This window comes from Anopheles moucheti, chromosome 3 (genome assembly GCF_943734755.1).
Source record: "Anopheles moucheti chromosome 3, idAnoMoucSN_F20_07, whole genome shotgun sequence".
Lineage (NCBI taxonomy): Eukaryota > Metazoa > Arthropoda > Insecta > Diptera > Culicidae > Anopheles > Anopheles moucheti.
In genome coordinates this window covers 27,739,823-27,756,813 of record NC_069141.1, presented here as the reverse complement: position 1 = coordinate 27,756,813, position 16,991 = coordinate 27,739,823, and the positions used below count along the sequence as shown (strand labels likewise).

Genomic DNA, 16,991 nt, shown 5'->3' with positions numbered 1-16,991 from the left:
TGTAGAAGAAAAATGGCACAGAACAGTAAAAATGAATGCGAGTGGGACGGAGTGAGTGAAGTCAGCGCCATTGTATGGGCATGCAGAGTCGCTGTGTGATATCTGCACTGCACAAAATGCACCAAGTGATAGTGTTCTATCAAATGGATTTCTTTCTCTCGATCTAACACACACGCATTCCGAATGGCTTACACATGTACGTAACATTTTTAATAACCCCTCTCACAGCTTGAATAAATAATTGATGTCGAATAAATAATGTCCCCTGACCCCAAAAAGGGGGGGGGGGGGGGGGGGGGGGGGGTAGGATCGCATCGCTCAGCAGTTGGTACGCAGCGTGCAGTACTGCGTGTCGGCACAGTAGAGAAGATCGGCCGGACAGGCCATCTTGAGCTTGATGAACTTGTTCGGACTCTTCCGGTGGCAGACGTAGTAGTTGCTCTGATCCATCGGATCCGGCATGCGCCCTTCCAGCCGGCACCGGGGCACCTTTCGGGCCGGTTTGGCCGTGACACGCTTCTTCTTTGTGGGCGCCTGCTTTGGTTTGGGCTTTGCCTTCGTGTGGCCACCCACCATCGATGGGAGGAAGATTACTTTCTGCCCTTGCGGGGAAGGCCCACTGTTGTGAAGCCGCAGCTTGTTCGCCTCGAGCCGGATCAACTCGACGTACTTCTGGGCCTTCAGCAGTTCCTGCTTGATCTGGTTGATCTGGCTGACGCGTTGCTTTGCGGGAGGTTCCTTGCGCGTTCTTAGGTGGGGCCGGGGTGTTACCGGTGGTGTCATCAAGTTTTTACACTGCTTGTACGTGGTTACATCGCACATGCGAGAGTTTTTGTTGAATGCCGTAAACGGAGGACAGGTGTACGACTGGAACACGCCATTGTGCGGGTTGCAGATGTAGTACCTGAAGCAATCGGTATTGTTAGGCTGGCGACTACCGACCATGCATACCACAACGGAGATTCGCTCATCGTCCGGATTGGCATCGACCAACGGAAGGATGCTGTCCTTGTACTGCTCGTAATCGAACGTCGTATCGCCGACAGTGAAGAGCTTTCGTTTATACTTCGTCTCCGCACTGTCCGTCTCACCGTGCGGACCATCATCGTTGGAAGCTTCATCGTCCACGTCCACCGAATGCCGATTGACAGGCAGTGGTAGCTCTTTTTCCAAGCTTCCATCGCTTTCACTGTCGTTATCGATAGATTCGAAGGATTCCAGCAACTTCACTTGATCTCTAACGTCACCAGTTTTGTCATAATCTCTCACCAATGGGTTTATTCGCTGAGATGATGGACCCACATTGGGAAAGTACGATAGGGGATCGGAAATCCTTGAAGGTTGCATTTGAAAGGATGGCGAAAGGCTATTGCTAGAATAAAATGACCCCGGCAGGGAATCGATCATCAGCGACGATTGAGGCGATCGATTCAGGTAAGGGTTGTAGCTCGCTGTCATCGACTGATAAGTGGCATCCTTCGGCACATATCTATTCCCGTAGGCATCGTACAGCACTTGCTGAGGAAAGTCGTTAAATGCAGTGCCATTCAGGTCAGGAATTCTTAACCCGTTGGGCATCGTGTTCAAGCCCATGTTAGACGCGCCTCCGAAACCCGCACTGTACGGTGATGAATATCGATCTTGCTGCGGTTGTTCTGTCGTCACAGTCGGCGTTTGTACACTCGGTGCCGGAACCGGATTTACCGAAATGGGTCTAAATATGGGTTTCACCACCGGATCTTTCACTTCCGGACTGGCTGAAGCCGTCGAAGGAACAGGAGGTTTTTGATTTGCAATCGCTTTTTGCGAAATGTCCAGTATGCTTCTGATAATGTCCTGCATTCCAGGTGAGAGATTAAGCTTAGATAAAGGTTCATCCGCTAAGTCTTCTTTCTTTTTCACGAGCTGCTGCACTGGTACAGTTTCGTACGAGAATGGATCGCTGTGGCTTGGAATTCGTGCCATTTCGTTTAGCTCTTTCTGCTGGCTAACGATCTGCTTCAGATGATCGAGAAAGTTCTTCTCATCCATCCTCGGTGGAGGTTGCTTTGTCTGGAGCTTTAGCGCGTTCTGTGTATCGTAGTAGGCCAGAAAAGAGTCCAGCTGTGTGGTATTTATGCTTCCCGGCGATACTGATGGAGTAACCCTACGTACAGGGGTTTTAGTGCCCGTGTTGACGGTGGTGCGTACTGTTGGTGTGTGAGGCTCGTCCGGGCTTCCGTCTCCACTGGATTCTATATCGTTCTGGTCGAGCTGCGTGGAGGAGCTGTGCTGTGATTTCGTTCGATCTTCTTTCGATGTTGAAAGAGATGAAATTTCTTGCGATTGCTCTTCACTGGCCGAGTTAGAGCTGCCGCTTAATGAAGGTACGTGCAGATTGTCAATGCCGTACACATTTTCATCGCTGTGATTCTTTTCATTTTCAGCCGAAACATCACACTCCCAATCGCTATCTGTTGGAATTGGAAGATAGAGCAGATATAGATAGATAACGATTAATCCCACCTTCGTTCAACAAGCACATTGTGTTGATCATTTTTCACGTTTCATTAGCACAACGCCACCAAACTGGCGTGTCTGATGACCTGCATTCGTCCATGCCAGAGCAGCGCCAAGTTTCACTTATCGCACATCGTAACTGGAGCAGTGGCATGTAAACGGTGCCCTAATTTCCAGCCCGGCTACAACGTGCTACTCACCTGGTACGACACATGTGCCGAGTTTGGGCAGATATACGAGTCCCTTCTGGCATTGCGTTGCAACCCAAACGTGTGCCTCTTTGGACAGTACCGTGCAGCGATAATATTGATCGCAACGTGTCATATGAGGCCGGGTAGCTTTTGGACAACCTTCCTCTAGGGATGTTTGCTGTGCGTTAACCGGCAGATGGAGATGTAGCACTGTCGAAACCACAAGAAGCACGTGTAATTGTGCCATTGCTTTTGCAACTAATCACTCACAATGTGAGTCCAATGGGATAAGATAAGATATCACTGTTCCTACACGCGCCTTGCTTTCGTTTCGTTTAACTCACTAAACGATCATGGTTTTTTCCTCTCATTCGTCGATTTTTCCGAACTAACAAATCCGTTTCCGATCGCGTGATAACCTTCTCGTACGCGTTCTGGCACTACAATGGAATCGATCCGCTGCACGACGACGGTGGGGTCTTCCCACCAACAAACTGACGGTGCCAAGTGTAGAAAGCAATTATACGCCTGGTCGGCTGTGTGGCTTCCAACAAGTGAGAACGAAACGCTTGGCATGCCCGAGTGGACACGGCGTCACGAGTTCGGGAAGCTGAGAATTGTTGAGGCATCTTGTTTGCCTACCCCATTAACGCGACCATCGCGCACGAACGGAAACAATGTTTCGTCGCTTTCTCGTGGGTCACACTTTCACTGGTTTTCACGTTGTCTGCACCATTTATCGGTCCACCGTTGCACATTTGCTAGATGTAGGCCGACACTAATGTCTTCTTTAGCGATTGGCTTCGGCCGATATGGTGGTGTTAGTGGGGAGCAAAGTATTTGAAGATCGCAATGCACAAGAAAATAAAAAAGCAATTGAAAAATAAGAGAAAAAACGAAAACAATACAGAGCAAAGGCAACATAAGCCACTTGCATCGCACACTCACACAGCATCCACCATGGGCTCCATAAATCCTTCCGTTGCAGTTGTGCACATAGCTTACAGCACAGTGTGGCAACACCAACATCGTACAGCGGATGCATCCGTACGCGGGACGACAATCCACTGCGAAAAACGATAGCCATTTCGTTCGTCGTGCTAAAAAACACAAAATATGCAAACAAAAATCAGCCATCATGCCGCACACCACCATCCGGCACACATACACACCCAGAAATTGATGCTTTATGCAGCATGAATTCAAAAGACACCGGTACACCGGTACAAAAGCACAGCGCACAAAAAAAGGGCGGTAAAGCGGCCATATCTTCCCTATTGGCACCCCATTGGCAGTGGGACGGTGTGGTCCCTCCTCTTTCTGCCCCCCCAACCCCCCCAGGGAATGAATGCTGTCAGGTATTGTACTGCTTCGGAAGGTACCTCGGGAATGCTGGCATGCAGCAAACATGAGCAGGCCATGGAAAAAATGACTTAAACACACAAAAGCAGCGGGAAGGAGTGAGAGGGTTGTCTACGAATGCTGAATGGCGTGTTGTGGTACATTTGTAAAGCAATGTAAGCATAACGTCCCATGCTTTACGTGCAGTCGACAGCAAAAAGAAAAAAACCACAACTCATCATTACACACGATAACATTATTTGCAAACTTCCGACGGTTTTTTTTTTTTTTTTGCAAATACCCGAACAGGAAGTAGACAAATTATGCCTTATAGGTGGAGATGTAGTGCAACGAAAAATAAAATCCTCTCTTACATTCATCATCGGGCCGGTAATCAAAATCATTCAAAAGCAGTAAGTCTATATTCTGCTCCAACAAACAAGACCTCACCTTGCCGGTCCGCGGGTTGAACCCACCGACCGTCGAACAGCAACAGGATATCAAACGTGAAAAGCTTCAGAATTCATCCTGGCTTGGGTGTGTGGTTGTGTGTGTGTGTGTGAGGATGGGATGTATATTTGCTCATCCGCTCGGAATGGAGAGGATACGGATGAAGATGATAGCGACAGCTGAATGGAACTATTTCCATACACACACGCACACACACAAAAAAGCATCCCTCAGAGCCATTTTCAGCAACCTGGCAAAAAACTACTCGTGGAATAGCCAGATAGAGAACTCCAATCACACCGGATGCAGCAGCAGGCACGTTTCTTTCCATCCGTTTTCTCCGGAAAAAAGGAAAAAAAAACGAATACGGGTGAGGACGAAAACCGAGGTGGAAAGCCAGACAACCAGAGGAATAATCAACGGCACCATTGATCAAGTGCTGTTGCAACCGATGCTTTTGTTGTCCAGAGTCGGGCAATCTGAATGGGAAAAACCCCCACGGATGTTTGGGGAGTGTGTTGTGGAGTAGCTGTTGGATGAAACGAGACACACACACGCAAAAAAAAGACAAGCCCCGAAAGAATGTACCCAAAGGCAGTGTGTGTGTGTGTGTGTGTGTGTGATGTGGAAATCGATCGCAGGGAAGGAAAGCTCGGAAGCCGACGCGGGCAAGATCCGGGCATACTTTACAATCATCTTTCTCGGTGAACAACCGTGAATTTAACTCCATTCAAATATTTGCTTTCGCTCGTGCTTTCCAGTTTTTCCAATTCGTTTCGGTTTTTCTTTCCTTCTTTCTGCTCTGGAAAATCCGGTCGGGTGAGAAGTAACTAGGAAGCGCTAGGTACACCGATAGGAACTTTGCACTCACCGCACCGTTCGCATGTCGATCCTTTGTCGATGTTCTCTGTCGATGTTTTTCTTTAGAGTTTGTGTTGGTTTTTTTCGTCCTTTCTAGCTTTGCTTTCTTTATTACCGTACCAATCGGAGTCGTATGTTTGCTTCGCTTTGCTCTCTCTCTCTCTCTCTCTCTCTCTCTCTCTCTCTCTCCCTCTCTCTTTCTCTTTCTGTCTCCGCTTCCCGTACGGAAGTAGATTGGCACCCGGTGGGGTTTGTGATAAATTTTGGAACCGACGCACCAGGGTTCCCTCACCTTTTGGTCGGGCGTGTGCAAGTCGCTTTCTCGACAATAACTTCCGAAATGTGTTGCCGTACGATGCGCTGCTGCACATCGGGACATTTTCCTCTGTTTTGAGACGTAAACGTGCTGCTCCATAGCGTCTCCAAGCGGGTTCCGGGTTTTCCGTAAGAGAAGATTGTTGCCGTGCCCGTGTACGTGAGTTCACGGAATTGAATGTTCCTGGTAAACAGATTTATTTCATCCGTTTCGGATCAATCGGTCCAGACGATCGGTCGGACGCCGTACGACCCATTTGGCAATTCATTTTTTCGCTCCGGAGTTCACTATTGTTCCAGCCGTTGTGCCGCAACCCGTGTGCGAGTGCCTGAAAGTGGGAAGGATTTATGGTTCGGTTGGATTTGTTAGTACTCTGCATGTCGTTTACCGACACGGGTTCGTCCAAGACGAGTGCAATCTACTTGTGCAAAGTGAGAGTGATTAAAGAGAAAAAAAAAACATAAACTACAATGTAATGGTGGGATTTGTTCTGCGCTTAAATAAAGTTTTGATTTGCTTCTTTTCACACACAAATAGCACTCGAGACAGCGCCGACCGAACCGCTAGATAATTAATGCACTCAAAGTGGCATACACTTGCACACTTTCCTCGTGATGCATTTTGAAAAGTGCACCCGTTTGCACAAATCACGTTCCACGGTGTAGCTCGTTCACGTTCTAGAAGGATGTGTTCTCTCTCTCTCGGCTAAAACTTGTGTCAATGTCATTCCATTTCATTCCACCCAAATCCAATCAAGAATCGGGCAAACATGAAACGTGCATTACAAGCGGTACGCAAATAGACTAGTGACAACTCTTCGATCGTGACAACTCCTCTTCGGGTGACATTTACCATCTAGTATCCTGCACTCATTTTCCACTGCAAAACCAGTCGAAACGAACTAGCGAGTTCACGATCAAAGTCGACATTTGACATTTCGTTTCGAGGGTGTGGCTGTGTTTTTTTTTTTTTGCTACGTGAGTTCATTTCAATTTTTGTTAACTCTTCGATCCGGTTTTTTTTTTTTGGTGTGAAAGTATTCGATAGCGGCAAGGGGTGGAGAAAGGAAAACACGGTGCTGGAACATTGCATGCTTAATTCGGCTCGATTTTCAAACTGAAGCGCACCATGAAGTACGTCAATTTAAGTTCACCCATTTGGAGCTCATGAATTCCATTTAACCGGGATTTCATCGCTGATTATGGGAAAAGTTGGTCCACTTTGGCCTCTCTCTCTCTCTCTCTGGCCCTGTATCGGGTGCGGGTGGAAAGATGAAGGGTGAAAAACATCTCGTATTATCAACACCTCAACACACACCCACCACCAGTTGTTGCATCCCGATCAATTGTGCCCTTTGAGTGTGTGTGTGTGTGCTGGAGACCGAAGATTCCACCAACTGCTTCTACCAGCGCCACTAGTTTGTGCTGCTTTGCAGGAAAATTAATATTCCACGCGCCACGCTGAATGGAAGTTCCGTTCAAGGATGTACCGTAACGGCGCCTGGACCCATCTTGTTTTCTCGCTCGCTGCTTGATTGCACAAGCGAACAGCACCTGTACACGGTCCGCTTTTGCTTCACCGTTCACCGTAATCGACACGATTGTCGAAGACGATGATCACAATAATAGCGATGATGAAGGCCGCCCGCCAGCTCCCTCCTGGCCCATGGCTAACAACGGCTCAACCCCACCCACGGGGAAAACTTTTCCAACTCGCCCCTGTGGACTGTGGTTGATGAGGAAATTTTTACCTCTTCAACACGAGTGCCCTAGGTGAGTGCTGTCCGAGAGGACAGGATGCTTGAGCTGTTATGCTTTTTTCCTTCTGCTCACTTTATCCAGCGAAAGCTCTTGGCGCTCTCGCACTTGTTGTTCTTCCATGCTGTTTTATTTTGCACGGACGTATCACAACCCGTGCGGCCCGACGGTGCGGGTGTCCCTTTCATCATCGGTTTCCCGTTGACTAATGACTACCAGCTTGGACTAAACACTTTCCTTAAGCATGTAACGAGAATAAAATCGATCGCATAAGTACTCGGCACGCTCACAGAGGGAGCTGCTGGCTGCATGGGGACTTAAGGACTTGTTGCCTGCTTGTTGGGTGGAGTAGATAAGAAAGTCTTGGCGAGTTTGAGTGGCATGTTGAGCATGTACATCTTGAAAAACTGTTGAACTAGTGGACATTCTCAAGGGGTCCAACTTAATATTTCTCTATGTGTAGTATTGGTAAACAAAACGATGTCTTTTTCTGCAGTCAATCCTTTCTAATCCTAATTCTTTTTTTTATTTCGTCAAGATAGGCCATTGCTTAATCCTAATCCAAATAAGTTTTCTTGTGTCAATTAAAATAATTTTTATTATGGGTAATAATATTTTAAACACGTTCAGCGCCACGTGTCAAAATCGCAATAGTTACCGTGGGGCCGCTATCAACGCCTACTTGGCTTTTTGTATAGCACATCAGGCGGTAACCATTGGCATCATCCAAATAAGGGTGATGAGACGCTAAACGTGTTTTACTTATTGTGATTGCATACATTTAGGCGCTTAGTTTTCGTTGGATACAGTAACCTATTCGATGATGTCCTTGACATGATGTTTAATTGAAAAAATATCATTGAGATTCTTCATTGGCCGCTCCCGGTGATTTTGACTGAAATTTTTCCCTTAATATTTCTGTTTTTTTGTGTTTTCTCCAAAAAGCTCTGAGCTGAACTTTATCTGAACAACAGTATTAAAAAGATATTTAACTGTAAAATCACACTGAGCTGCAAAGGCACATTCCACACTGAGTCATGCCTTTTTATTGTACATTTTCGAGATTTACATATAAACCGTATGCTCCGCTGCAGTGTCTTTGTATGTTGCTCCACCGGCAGTACATTAATCTTTCCGATGAAAAACAAATCACGCCAAATTCACGGTCGAACCACTTACGGCAAAAAAGGGGCCACGTGTAAAAGCCACGCGAAGGGCCTAATCTCTTTACCTGCGGATAAACGGTTTAAATTCTTGGTTCGCGTCTACTTTCACACCGTTGATCGGGTTACGTGGTTCAATTTGGAAAACCCTTTTTTTGTGTGTGTGCAGCATCAACAACAAGACGCAACAAAATCCCTACTTGCTTAAGTTCCCGCACATCCCCCAAAAACCCCACACCACCCAGCGAAGCCACACGCTTTATCCATTGGGAAGGAAAATTCCGGCGAACTGTCGAAAGTGATGCTGCTGGTTGCCGCCCTAGGACGGGGTTTTCTGATGAATGGGAAGGTTTGAAACTTCTTACGGTCCGGGAAAGCAGATGGAAACCTCAAACTGTCAAACAATTTCACCAAACAGGGCTTCCCATCCGAGGGTTGAGCTATTTGCGGAAAGTTTCGTATGATGGTCGGCTTTCCGGGGATGCTGAAGGTTAGCGGTTTCCTCGTTTCTCACATCAGCAATCATGGAGCTATTTTTGCTCAACTGCAACATTTCAAAGGTTTTCGGTGAACAAAAGGTGTGCAGCTAGCTAGAAAAAGTAGCTAAAAGCAGCATCTTTCACTCAGTTAATTGTTTGTCCAGTTACTTAATAAAAAGGTTGTTTTGTTAAAGCGAGAACAGTTTTGTATATTGCCCTTAAGGCTCCAGTAATATCTCACATTCTACGTCAATTTTAGACACCATAACAACCATACGTGCAATGTGCAACCGTGTGCTGATTGATTTATCATCTTTAAACGGAACGGTTTACTTCCCCTACGGCTTGCCTTTCCTTCACCTGCATCCATTCTGATAGATCTCCCTGGTCTTGGCACCATGTAAAGAGAAAAATGCTTCAAACCACAAAACACTTCACCCTTTTCCCCGGCTGCAACACCCAACACCCTCGTTCGGCATTGAATCAATTGAATTCGCTACAGAAATTATCTTCCTGAATCAATCGTTTCATCGGCGATTACCGGTGAAACCGAGGCAAGAATAGGATGAGGGATCGAGGACCAACCACACGGAACGTGAAATGAGTTTTGCGAAGGGAAGCAGGAAATTGTGTGATGATTCTGACGATGAAGGACGATGAAAGGAGTTTGATCGAAAATCAACCGCAAAGCCGCACAGGGAAGAAATTCACTTTCCGTGCTCGTTAGTGCAATCGATTCCGTCGGTTCTAACGGTGTCTGTCCATTTTTTCCCGCCCCCTTTTTCCACACGGCAAAAATGAAATGGAAAAGAGAAACCGCGATTTCCCAGCAAACTGATTTGCGATGCCCATTCCCTTATGAACCACCCATCAGTTTCCCAACGGTACTAGCATAACTACTACTACTACTACTACTACTACTGCACCATCATGCTGATATCCCTTAGGAGGGCGATCGAAGGATGGGAAGGATGAAAAATCGTTACAAATGGAAATTCTGTTTGCTTAATCATCATCAGACATTATCGGCCATTGACGATCATTGTTGCTGGGTGAGAAGCAAGTCAGGCGAAAGCTTTCTTTCCCTGCTTCCTTTAGTGCACCGTAGTGCTAATCATCATAATAACATAAACGATACGAACACAATTGCACAGCCGGTTTTGCATAAAAAGATGATTGAGCGAGTGAATGGTTAAAAATTAAACACTTCCAAACTGGAAGATAAATCGTTTTGTAACGGCAACGAAGACGAGCTACGAGTTCAAGTATTACAAGTTTTAATTAGTCTGTCCTGCGCTCGTTTTTTTTTTTTTGCACTATGAAGAGCAAAATGTGTGTTTTAATTAGAGGCGAACCCCTTTTGCGCAAATTAAATGCATCACCATTAAAATAGTTTGCAACCTTTGTTACCCGGCTTGAGGTTGCTCTGTTCGCTCGGGCATACAATTTCCCTACCCATTTCCCATTATTTCAGACCCACCAGCCAGGAGCTTACCAATTTGGAATCACTCAACAATGCCAATATCCTGCTGCAGGCTCCCGGCATAGGCTGGCCTTGTGGATGGAATTCAATTTGCCCGATAGGGATAAACTTTCAGCTACTGATAAAGCAGGATAGTTTACAAGTTTTGTAATCATTTTTTTTTTCTTTTCGGTTGCCCCAAGTGAAACGGTGGATCCATCCATCGCCGGCGTAAGGTAGAGTTTGCCCGCTATCGAACACAAAACTTTTCCTACCTCCACTAACTAATCAGCAATCTCTCTTCGTCAGCTTTTGCAACGAGGCCCGCCGGTCGCCGGTGAGCCGAGCCTTTACAACTAATTGGCAATTTGATGCAGACTGTGAAACCGAAATGAATTGAAACTTCATCCGGGCTGCTGGTAGCGCAACTGAAAAGCAGATCACCACCCACATTCCGTTCGCTGGCAAGGGGTGAACCATGGTTGGAACTTGTGGAGCCATTGAGCTTCCCTTTTGTTCGTGTTTGGGCTGGGCACACTACTGTGACACTGTATGCAACGGTTGGCAAACGTGGGCAAAACGTAAAAGAACGCCACCTATTTAACCCGGCTGGAAAATTCATCCGCACTTCCGGGTGTCTCTGGACGGGAAGTGATCCATTCGGAAAGTTTATTGGAGAAAGTTTTCGATAGACTGGGGGATAAAGATCAACCCAATGGAGTGTTTTGTCTCGTGAACCATTTCATTTGTCGATACTTTACAATGATCGTGTTGGTGGTTTCAATTAAATTAAGATCATTAAATTTCTAGTGGAATTGTTACGACGGTAATAATACTTTATTTTTTAGAAGATAAACAGAACCATGCCAATCATCACGAGAAAATCACATCTCAGAACCATGCCAATCATCACGAGAAAATCACATCTCACAGCTTGCATGCCATCTCTTTATCTGCTTCATCTCAATTCCATTTGCCCCCCAAAACACTTTACGCACATTTGAACAACAATTCCAATAAAACAAAAACTCTTTGAATGCTTCTCCTCGACGCTCGACTCTTCCTCGGCAAGGCAATAACCAACGTCAATACACTAAATTCAAATGCAAAACAAGTTCCATTTCAACCCCACAGTACTGCAAACTTAGCACCGGTTCCATCACAAAGCGTACCGACTGGTTTTTCCTTAACCGATCCGGTGTTCTTCAGCTTCAGCTTCAGCCTGTCCTGCTAACGAATGCTAAGAGGTACGAAGCCGAAACGGTTTGCCGGTATGGGTGAGTTCTCGAAGAAAATAAGCGTAAATACCACATTTCCTGAAGATGGGAAAGGACTCAAAATTGAAGCCTTACCACCCCATACCAAGGCGAGATAGTTAAGGGAACTTTTCTCATCTCATCAACTTGATCCGTGAGTACGAGCAAAAGTTAGAATAGAATAGTTATTATTTAGTTTTTATTGTTCGTTTCAATCTAACGGTTCAAGGGCCGGCAGGTGTTGGGGTGGGGTGGGGTAGTGTTTGGGATTCGATTTCATCCTCGATCGAAGTAGGCGACGGGCATGTGGCAACAAAGGGATGAAAATCAAATTATTCAACGATTCTCCACTGCTTCGGTTGCTGCGATGCTGCTACTGTTCGGGCTATACAAAAGGATCAACAGCTATCGCTTGGTGAACACTGTCGCTCGGTGTGTGCGTGTGTGTGTTCGATTTCTTAAACAACGTCAAAACTTCCCATTTTCTTGAAGATGGATGTAAGATTCCGACTTAATGAATCTCCCCGATTCAAGAGTGTCGTAGGGAAGAGAGAAAGAGAGAGATGTGGATGAAGTTTGGTATTTTACAGCTACAGTAGAATTGGTTCGGAAAAACTTTTGTTCTCCACCATTCCTCCACTACTTTCCTTCCTCCGTCGTCCATCGATGGCTGTGGCCAGCTTAGAACAAGCTCCACAAAATGGAGGAGTCTTTTATAACTGAAATGATCCAGTTTTTTCCCCGTGTGGATCCAGTCCAGCTTGATATCCTTTGACGCATTTTCTCCGAAAGGCACTAAAAGTGTAGTCTGTTTTTGAGTGGTTTCTTTGAAAAACTATCCAAGAGTTGGAACAAACTACCCTGCTCCCCCACCCCGAACAGCGCCTGTCCAGGATTCGGGTTCTGCGTTTCGGACAGTTTGGAAAATAAATTAGCCTCCATAAACTATAGTCCAGCGTGGGAAGCAAACTTTGCGGCAACTTCTACCCTTCCTAAGAAATAATAGAGAAAAAAAATCCGGTAAAGGGTTCAACTTTTGATCTGCTACAAACACAAAACTCCCTTTCTCTATTCGTTTGATATTGAAACCCGGCCATCAATCGGGTCGACCCTCGGTGGAACGGTGGGTAGTGGGGACGATGGAAATTAAAACCATTCAAACCAGCGCCAGAAGAACCAATAAAACCGATCGAAGTTGAAAGTGATTTTTTGATCCTCGTTTCATTTTCTTTTCCCACTCTCGTTCACTCGCACACAAAAGCACTCGCTGCGGTTCCATCGAACTGAGGTCAAAAAGTTCGTCCTGCAGACGCACACGCTCACGCGGAGTCCATTTGTTGGTTGGCAGTACCTTTCAGCCATATTCATCATTCGTGCAGGTTGCAGAACACACAACCCAATCCGAAAAGGATGCTTCGGGTTTAGTTTTCTTTCTTGGAGTCGCCCATGCTGCTGCTGGAAGGATCCGTCCGTGACGTAAATTCACCTCACGTTCGCACAACGGCACCTGGTTCTGTGACAATATTTGAACGTAACCTTCCGTTTTGCCACATTTCAACTCGCCAAGAACAGCTATTTTTCTTCCCGCTGCCAGCCAATCATATTCCATTAGTGATCGTCGAAGACGTGGCCACTTTTGCCGACAAGCAATACCTCAATTCTTGTCCCTGCTGGGGTTGAGAGAAAGTGGGTAGTTGCAGCAAATGGGCAAAAAAGCAAAAAGGTTAAGAATTCAAGTCGCTCTCCATCATCAATCGATTGCCGGCGGCTGCTTCAATTCCCCGATGGTCCTTTTTTTTTGGCTCGAAAGCACTTCGAGAATGGGCCAAGAACAAGAATGGCAGGAGAAAAAAAAATGGAGGGGAAAAACTTACCCAGTATCCAGCTGGCCACTTCCAGCACCGGGGCACGGCGGTGGGGATGGGTAGCGATGAAGAAATATGTCGCAAATAAAAATCTACTTGAGCACAAACATTGACTCTGTAATAGAATAATCCAAAACGCTATCCGCAAGACGGTCCGGACGGTTCTCGGTGTTCTCGGGTTCGGTTGGATGGCTGTGGCTATCTCTGCCCCCCACCGTACCTTACGAAGCATCGAATTATTGGCTATATAAATGCGTTGCCAGACGGCTTCCATTCCCACGGCCAATCGTCCACGGTTGGAGATGAAGAATCTTTTTATTCCTCCATTATGAACCCATCAAAAGTCAATGATCCTCGTCGACGTTGTCGTCGTCGTCGTCGTCGGTGGCATCTTAGCCGCCCGTCCGATATCGTACAAACTAATTCTTTCTGCAACAGACGAACCACCGGTGCCGGTGGTTGTATGATTTATTTACGCTTTAATTAAGACTGAATAAATAATTCAAGAGGGAGTGGCTGGGCAAATTCGTGGGTTCGATTTCTTTCCTTGCTTCCATCCCGAAGACGCTACTCTAATATGTATGCGCGGTCACGAAAAGCTTAATTAGAGGAGACTTCTGCGGGCGTGTAGTGTGTCTGCCACCAGTCGGGTACATCCAAAAAGACCCAAAGAGAGGTTCGAAGAAATATGTTGTCAGTTTCTACGATGGATATCTCGAGTTCCTTTGCAAGAAGGTAGATAGTGTTGTTGCTCTGAAGCGTCTATTGTTGCTCTTGCAATGTACAGGCAGTCCCCGAAATACTCTGTGTCTCTTTTACGTGGATTCGGAGATTCGTGGTTTATTGGAAATTTGACAGATAAGCAGGTTTATAGCACAAAATCTAAGCAAAAAGATGAAAATTGGTCGAAAATAACGTTTTTTTTATCACATAAAACATTTCTTTCTAACTTATTCTAATGTATTCTTTCTTAAAATCGCCTGATTCGGTGAAACAATTAAGTCCAGAGCAGGAAGTCGACTCTGTGACTTTAAAGTATAAACAAAATTGCACCACGATTCGACTTACGCGGAAATACGAGTTACGTGGATTTTTCCCGGATTATAGCGGTCCGCAATAATAGCGCATCTCGGGGACTGCCTGTACAAGCTAAAAGGTCGTCCTTCAGTTCATCCAAAGCTCACCTTTCAGTTTATCTGCCTGTGCAAAATTTCCTTGAATATTGTGTGTAATAACGAATTCTTTCCGTTTTTCTTTCATCCTAAAACTACAGCACCGAGTTCGGAGCCTTAGCATTATTGGCCTCTCGCTGGCCTTCTTCCTACACTGCCGGCTGACACTTCCACGGCCAGCCACGTTGTTTTCAAGCGCCGACAATCCAACCGCCAAAAGTGGTTCCCTGTGGACGAGATTCCTCACCTTCACCTACCTGCCGGTGGTCAACTTCAAGCTGCTGCTGCTGCCGGACGTGCTCAGCTTCGACTGGGGCATGGATGCGATACCGCGCATCGGCACCGTGTACGATCGCAAGGTGGCGCTCGCCTGCCTGTTCTATCTGGCGCTCGGTTGGGCGGTGTGGAGTAGCAGCCGCGTGCTGGCCCGGCACGCCCGCCAAGCGTCCACCGCATCGCCCAAGAGTGCCAACGGTGCGGCCAGCTTCAATCGGAAGCTGACCAACAAACTGAACCTGCACCGATTGCGGACGGAGGAGGGAACGCTCGTGCCCGTCGTGCCGCTGAACGTGGACGACCCGGCCTGTGCGCTGTGCAAGCACGATGCCGGACTGCACCATTCCAGCTCCTGCCGGACGCTGCACAACAACAACGGCATGTCGTCCATCATCTGCGGGTGTGCCTACGCGCCGGAATACAAATATTTATCACTAGCGCCTTCGACGCTGGCCAACTACTTCTGCCGGACGGCTTCCAGCGGGGGCAAGGGCAAGGGCACTAGTAGCAGCACTAGCACCAGCAGCAACAACAACAACAACGACAGTGCCAGCATCAACTACAACCAGAGCTTCCAGGGAACGGTCGGGAAGAAGTTCGCCTGTCACTGGCCGCTGGGTTCGGCCGGTGAGACGTCGAACCTGAGCAAGGCGAAGTCATCCGAGGAGCACACCCCATTCCCGTTCGCCACACTTCTCTCCACATCCCCAGAGATAGCGTCCACATCCCGCACGCCCTCCCTGTCCTCTTCCTCCTATACCTCTTCCTCCTCCTCCTCCTCCTCATCAGCTTCAAGTTCCTGTGCGTCGTCCGTACGGGGTGACAGTGCCGATGCTTCGCCGGACGAGTCGAACCATCGGGACGGGTGCACGTTGCACAACTCGCCCGCTGCCGCATTGCTAATGGCCGTCGCGTTACTGACGCTACCCTTCCTGCCGGCCAGCAACCTGCTGTTCTACGTCGGGTTTGTCGTCGCGGAGCGCATCCTCTATCTGCCGAGCGTTGGCTACTGTCTGCTGGTCGGGCTCGGTGTGAGTGGTCTGATTGATGGCACCGGTGTTGCCCGTGGCCACGGTTCGTCCAGCCCAACCGGCGCGACCGGTGGCAAGCCACCGAACTACGGCCGGTGCAGTGGCCGTCGGACTGGCCCGTGCTGGGTGGGTTCGGTCGTGCGCAAGTGTGTGGCCCTAGTGAGCAGCCGTACATCCGCGGGGGGTGTTTATGGTGAGGGTGGTGCGGGTACGGGAGTGTGTGGGGGTGATGATGCCACCGGCATCAACCGTATGTCGGTCAGCAGTGATAATGGCCGGTACGGCAAGTTCCGCACCAATGGAAGCGTTCCGACCAGTGCAAGTGTTGTCAGTGGTAGCGGCCCCAGCAAACCGTCCCGACCGGCCACGGTCGGTAGGAGTGGCCGCTCGAGTGGCCGCAGCACGAAAGCATACGGCCTACGGCGACGACAGTTCGTGCTGGCATGTGTCGGCTTGCTGCTGATCGCGTACAGTGCAAAAACGGTGCGCCGGAATCGCGACTGGGTGGACGAGGAAAGCCTGTTCCGGAGTGCGATCGCAGTCAATCCCCCGAAAGGTATGTTCATCAGCATTTTTTCCATCACCCCGATTCTTCTTTTCGATTTGATTTGATTCTTTTTTTTCTGAATAAAAAAGGATATTTTTGCGGGCAAAAATTTCCGGTTGTTCCACTCAAGTGTCACACATAAAGACGAACGCGCCGATACGATAAAAGATAAATTTTAACATCCATTTCTACTCGCCCGTATTGGCGCCTGAAGGATTCGCTAGGAAAAAGGCCTTTTTTTGCGCTCGGGAACCAAAAGGAAACGGTCTCGAAACAGAACAGCCTCGGCAGTTCATCCATCCCGAACCGGGCTTTGCTTGTTCAC

At 47.6% G+C, this 16,991-nt stretch overlaps 2 protein-coding genes across 2 annotated transcripts in view; one reads left to right on the top strand and one right to left on the bottom strand.

Annotated features, from left to right (window-relative positions):
• LOC128303157 (protein O-mannosyl-transferase TMTC2) overlaps positions 1-16,991 on the top strand; it is a 154,378-nt gene that overhangs the window by 73,275 nt on the left and 64,112 nt on the right. Inside the window, exon 3 of the mRNA XM_053040019.1 lies at positions 14,914-16,675. Within this exon, the coding sequence (XP_052895979.1) occupies positions 14,914-16,675 (1,762 nt within the window). The remainder of the gene's footprint in view (positions 1-14,913; positions 16,676-16,991) is intronic.
• Positions 319-2,937, bottom strand: LOC128303158 (uncharacterized). The gene is made up of 2 exons (XM_053040020.1): positions 2,700-2,937; positions 319-2,453 (listed from the first exon to the last, which is right to left on the bottom strand). Exons 1-2 carry the CDS (start codon positions 2,935-2,937, stop codon positions 319-321), a joined length of 2,373 nt encoding a protein of 790 aa, XP_052895980.1.

Excerpts from the sequence above, each read along its gene's own strand:
- LOC128303158 (XM_053040020.1), bottom strand. The coding sequence starts at position 2,937 with ATGGCACAATTACACGTGCTTCTTGTGGTTTCGACAGTGCTACATCTC. Across the intron at positions 2,454-2,699 it reads CGGCACATGTGTCGTACCAG|ATAGCGATTGGGAGTGTGAT; the intron begins GTGAGTAGCACG and ends CAATTCCAACAG.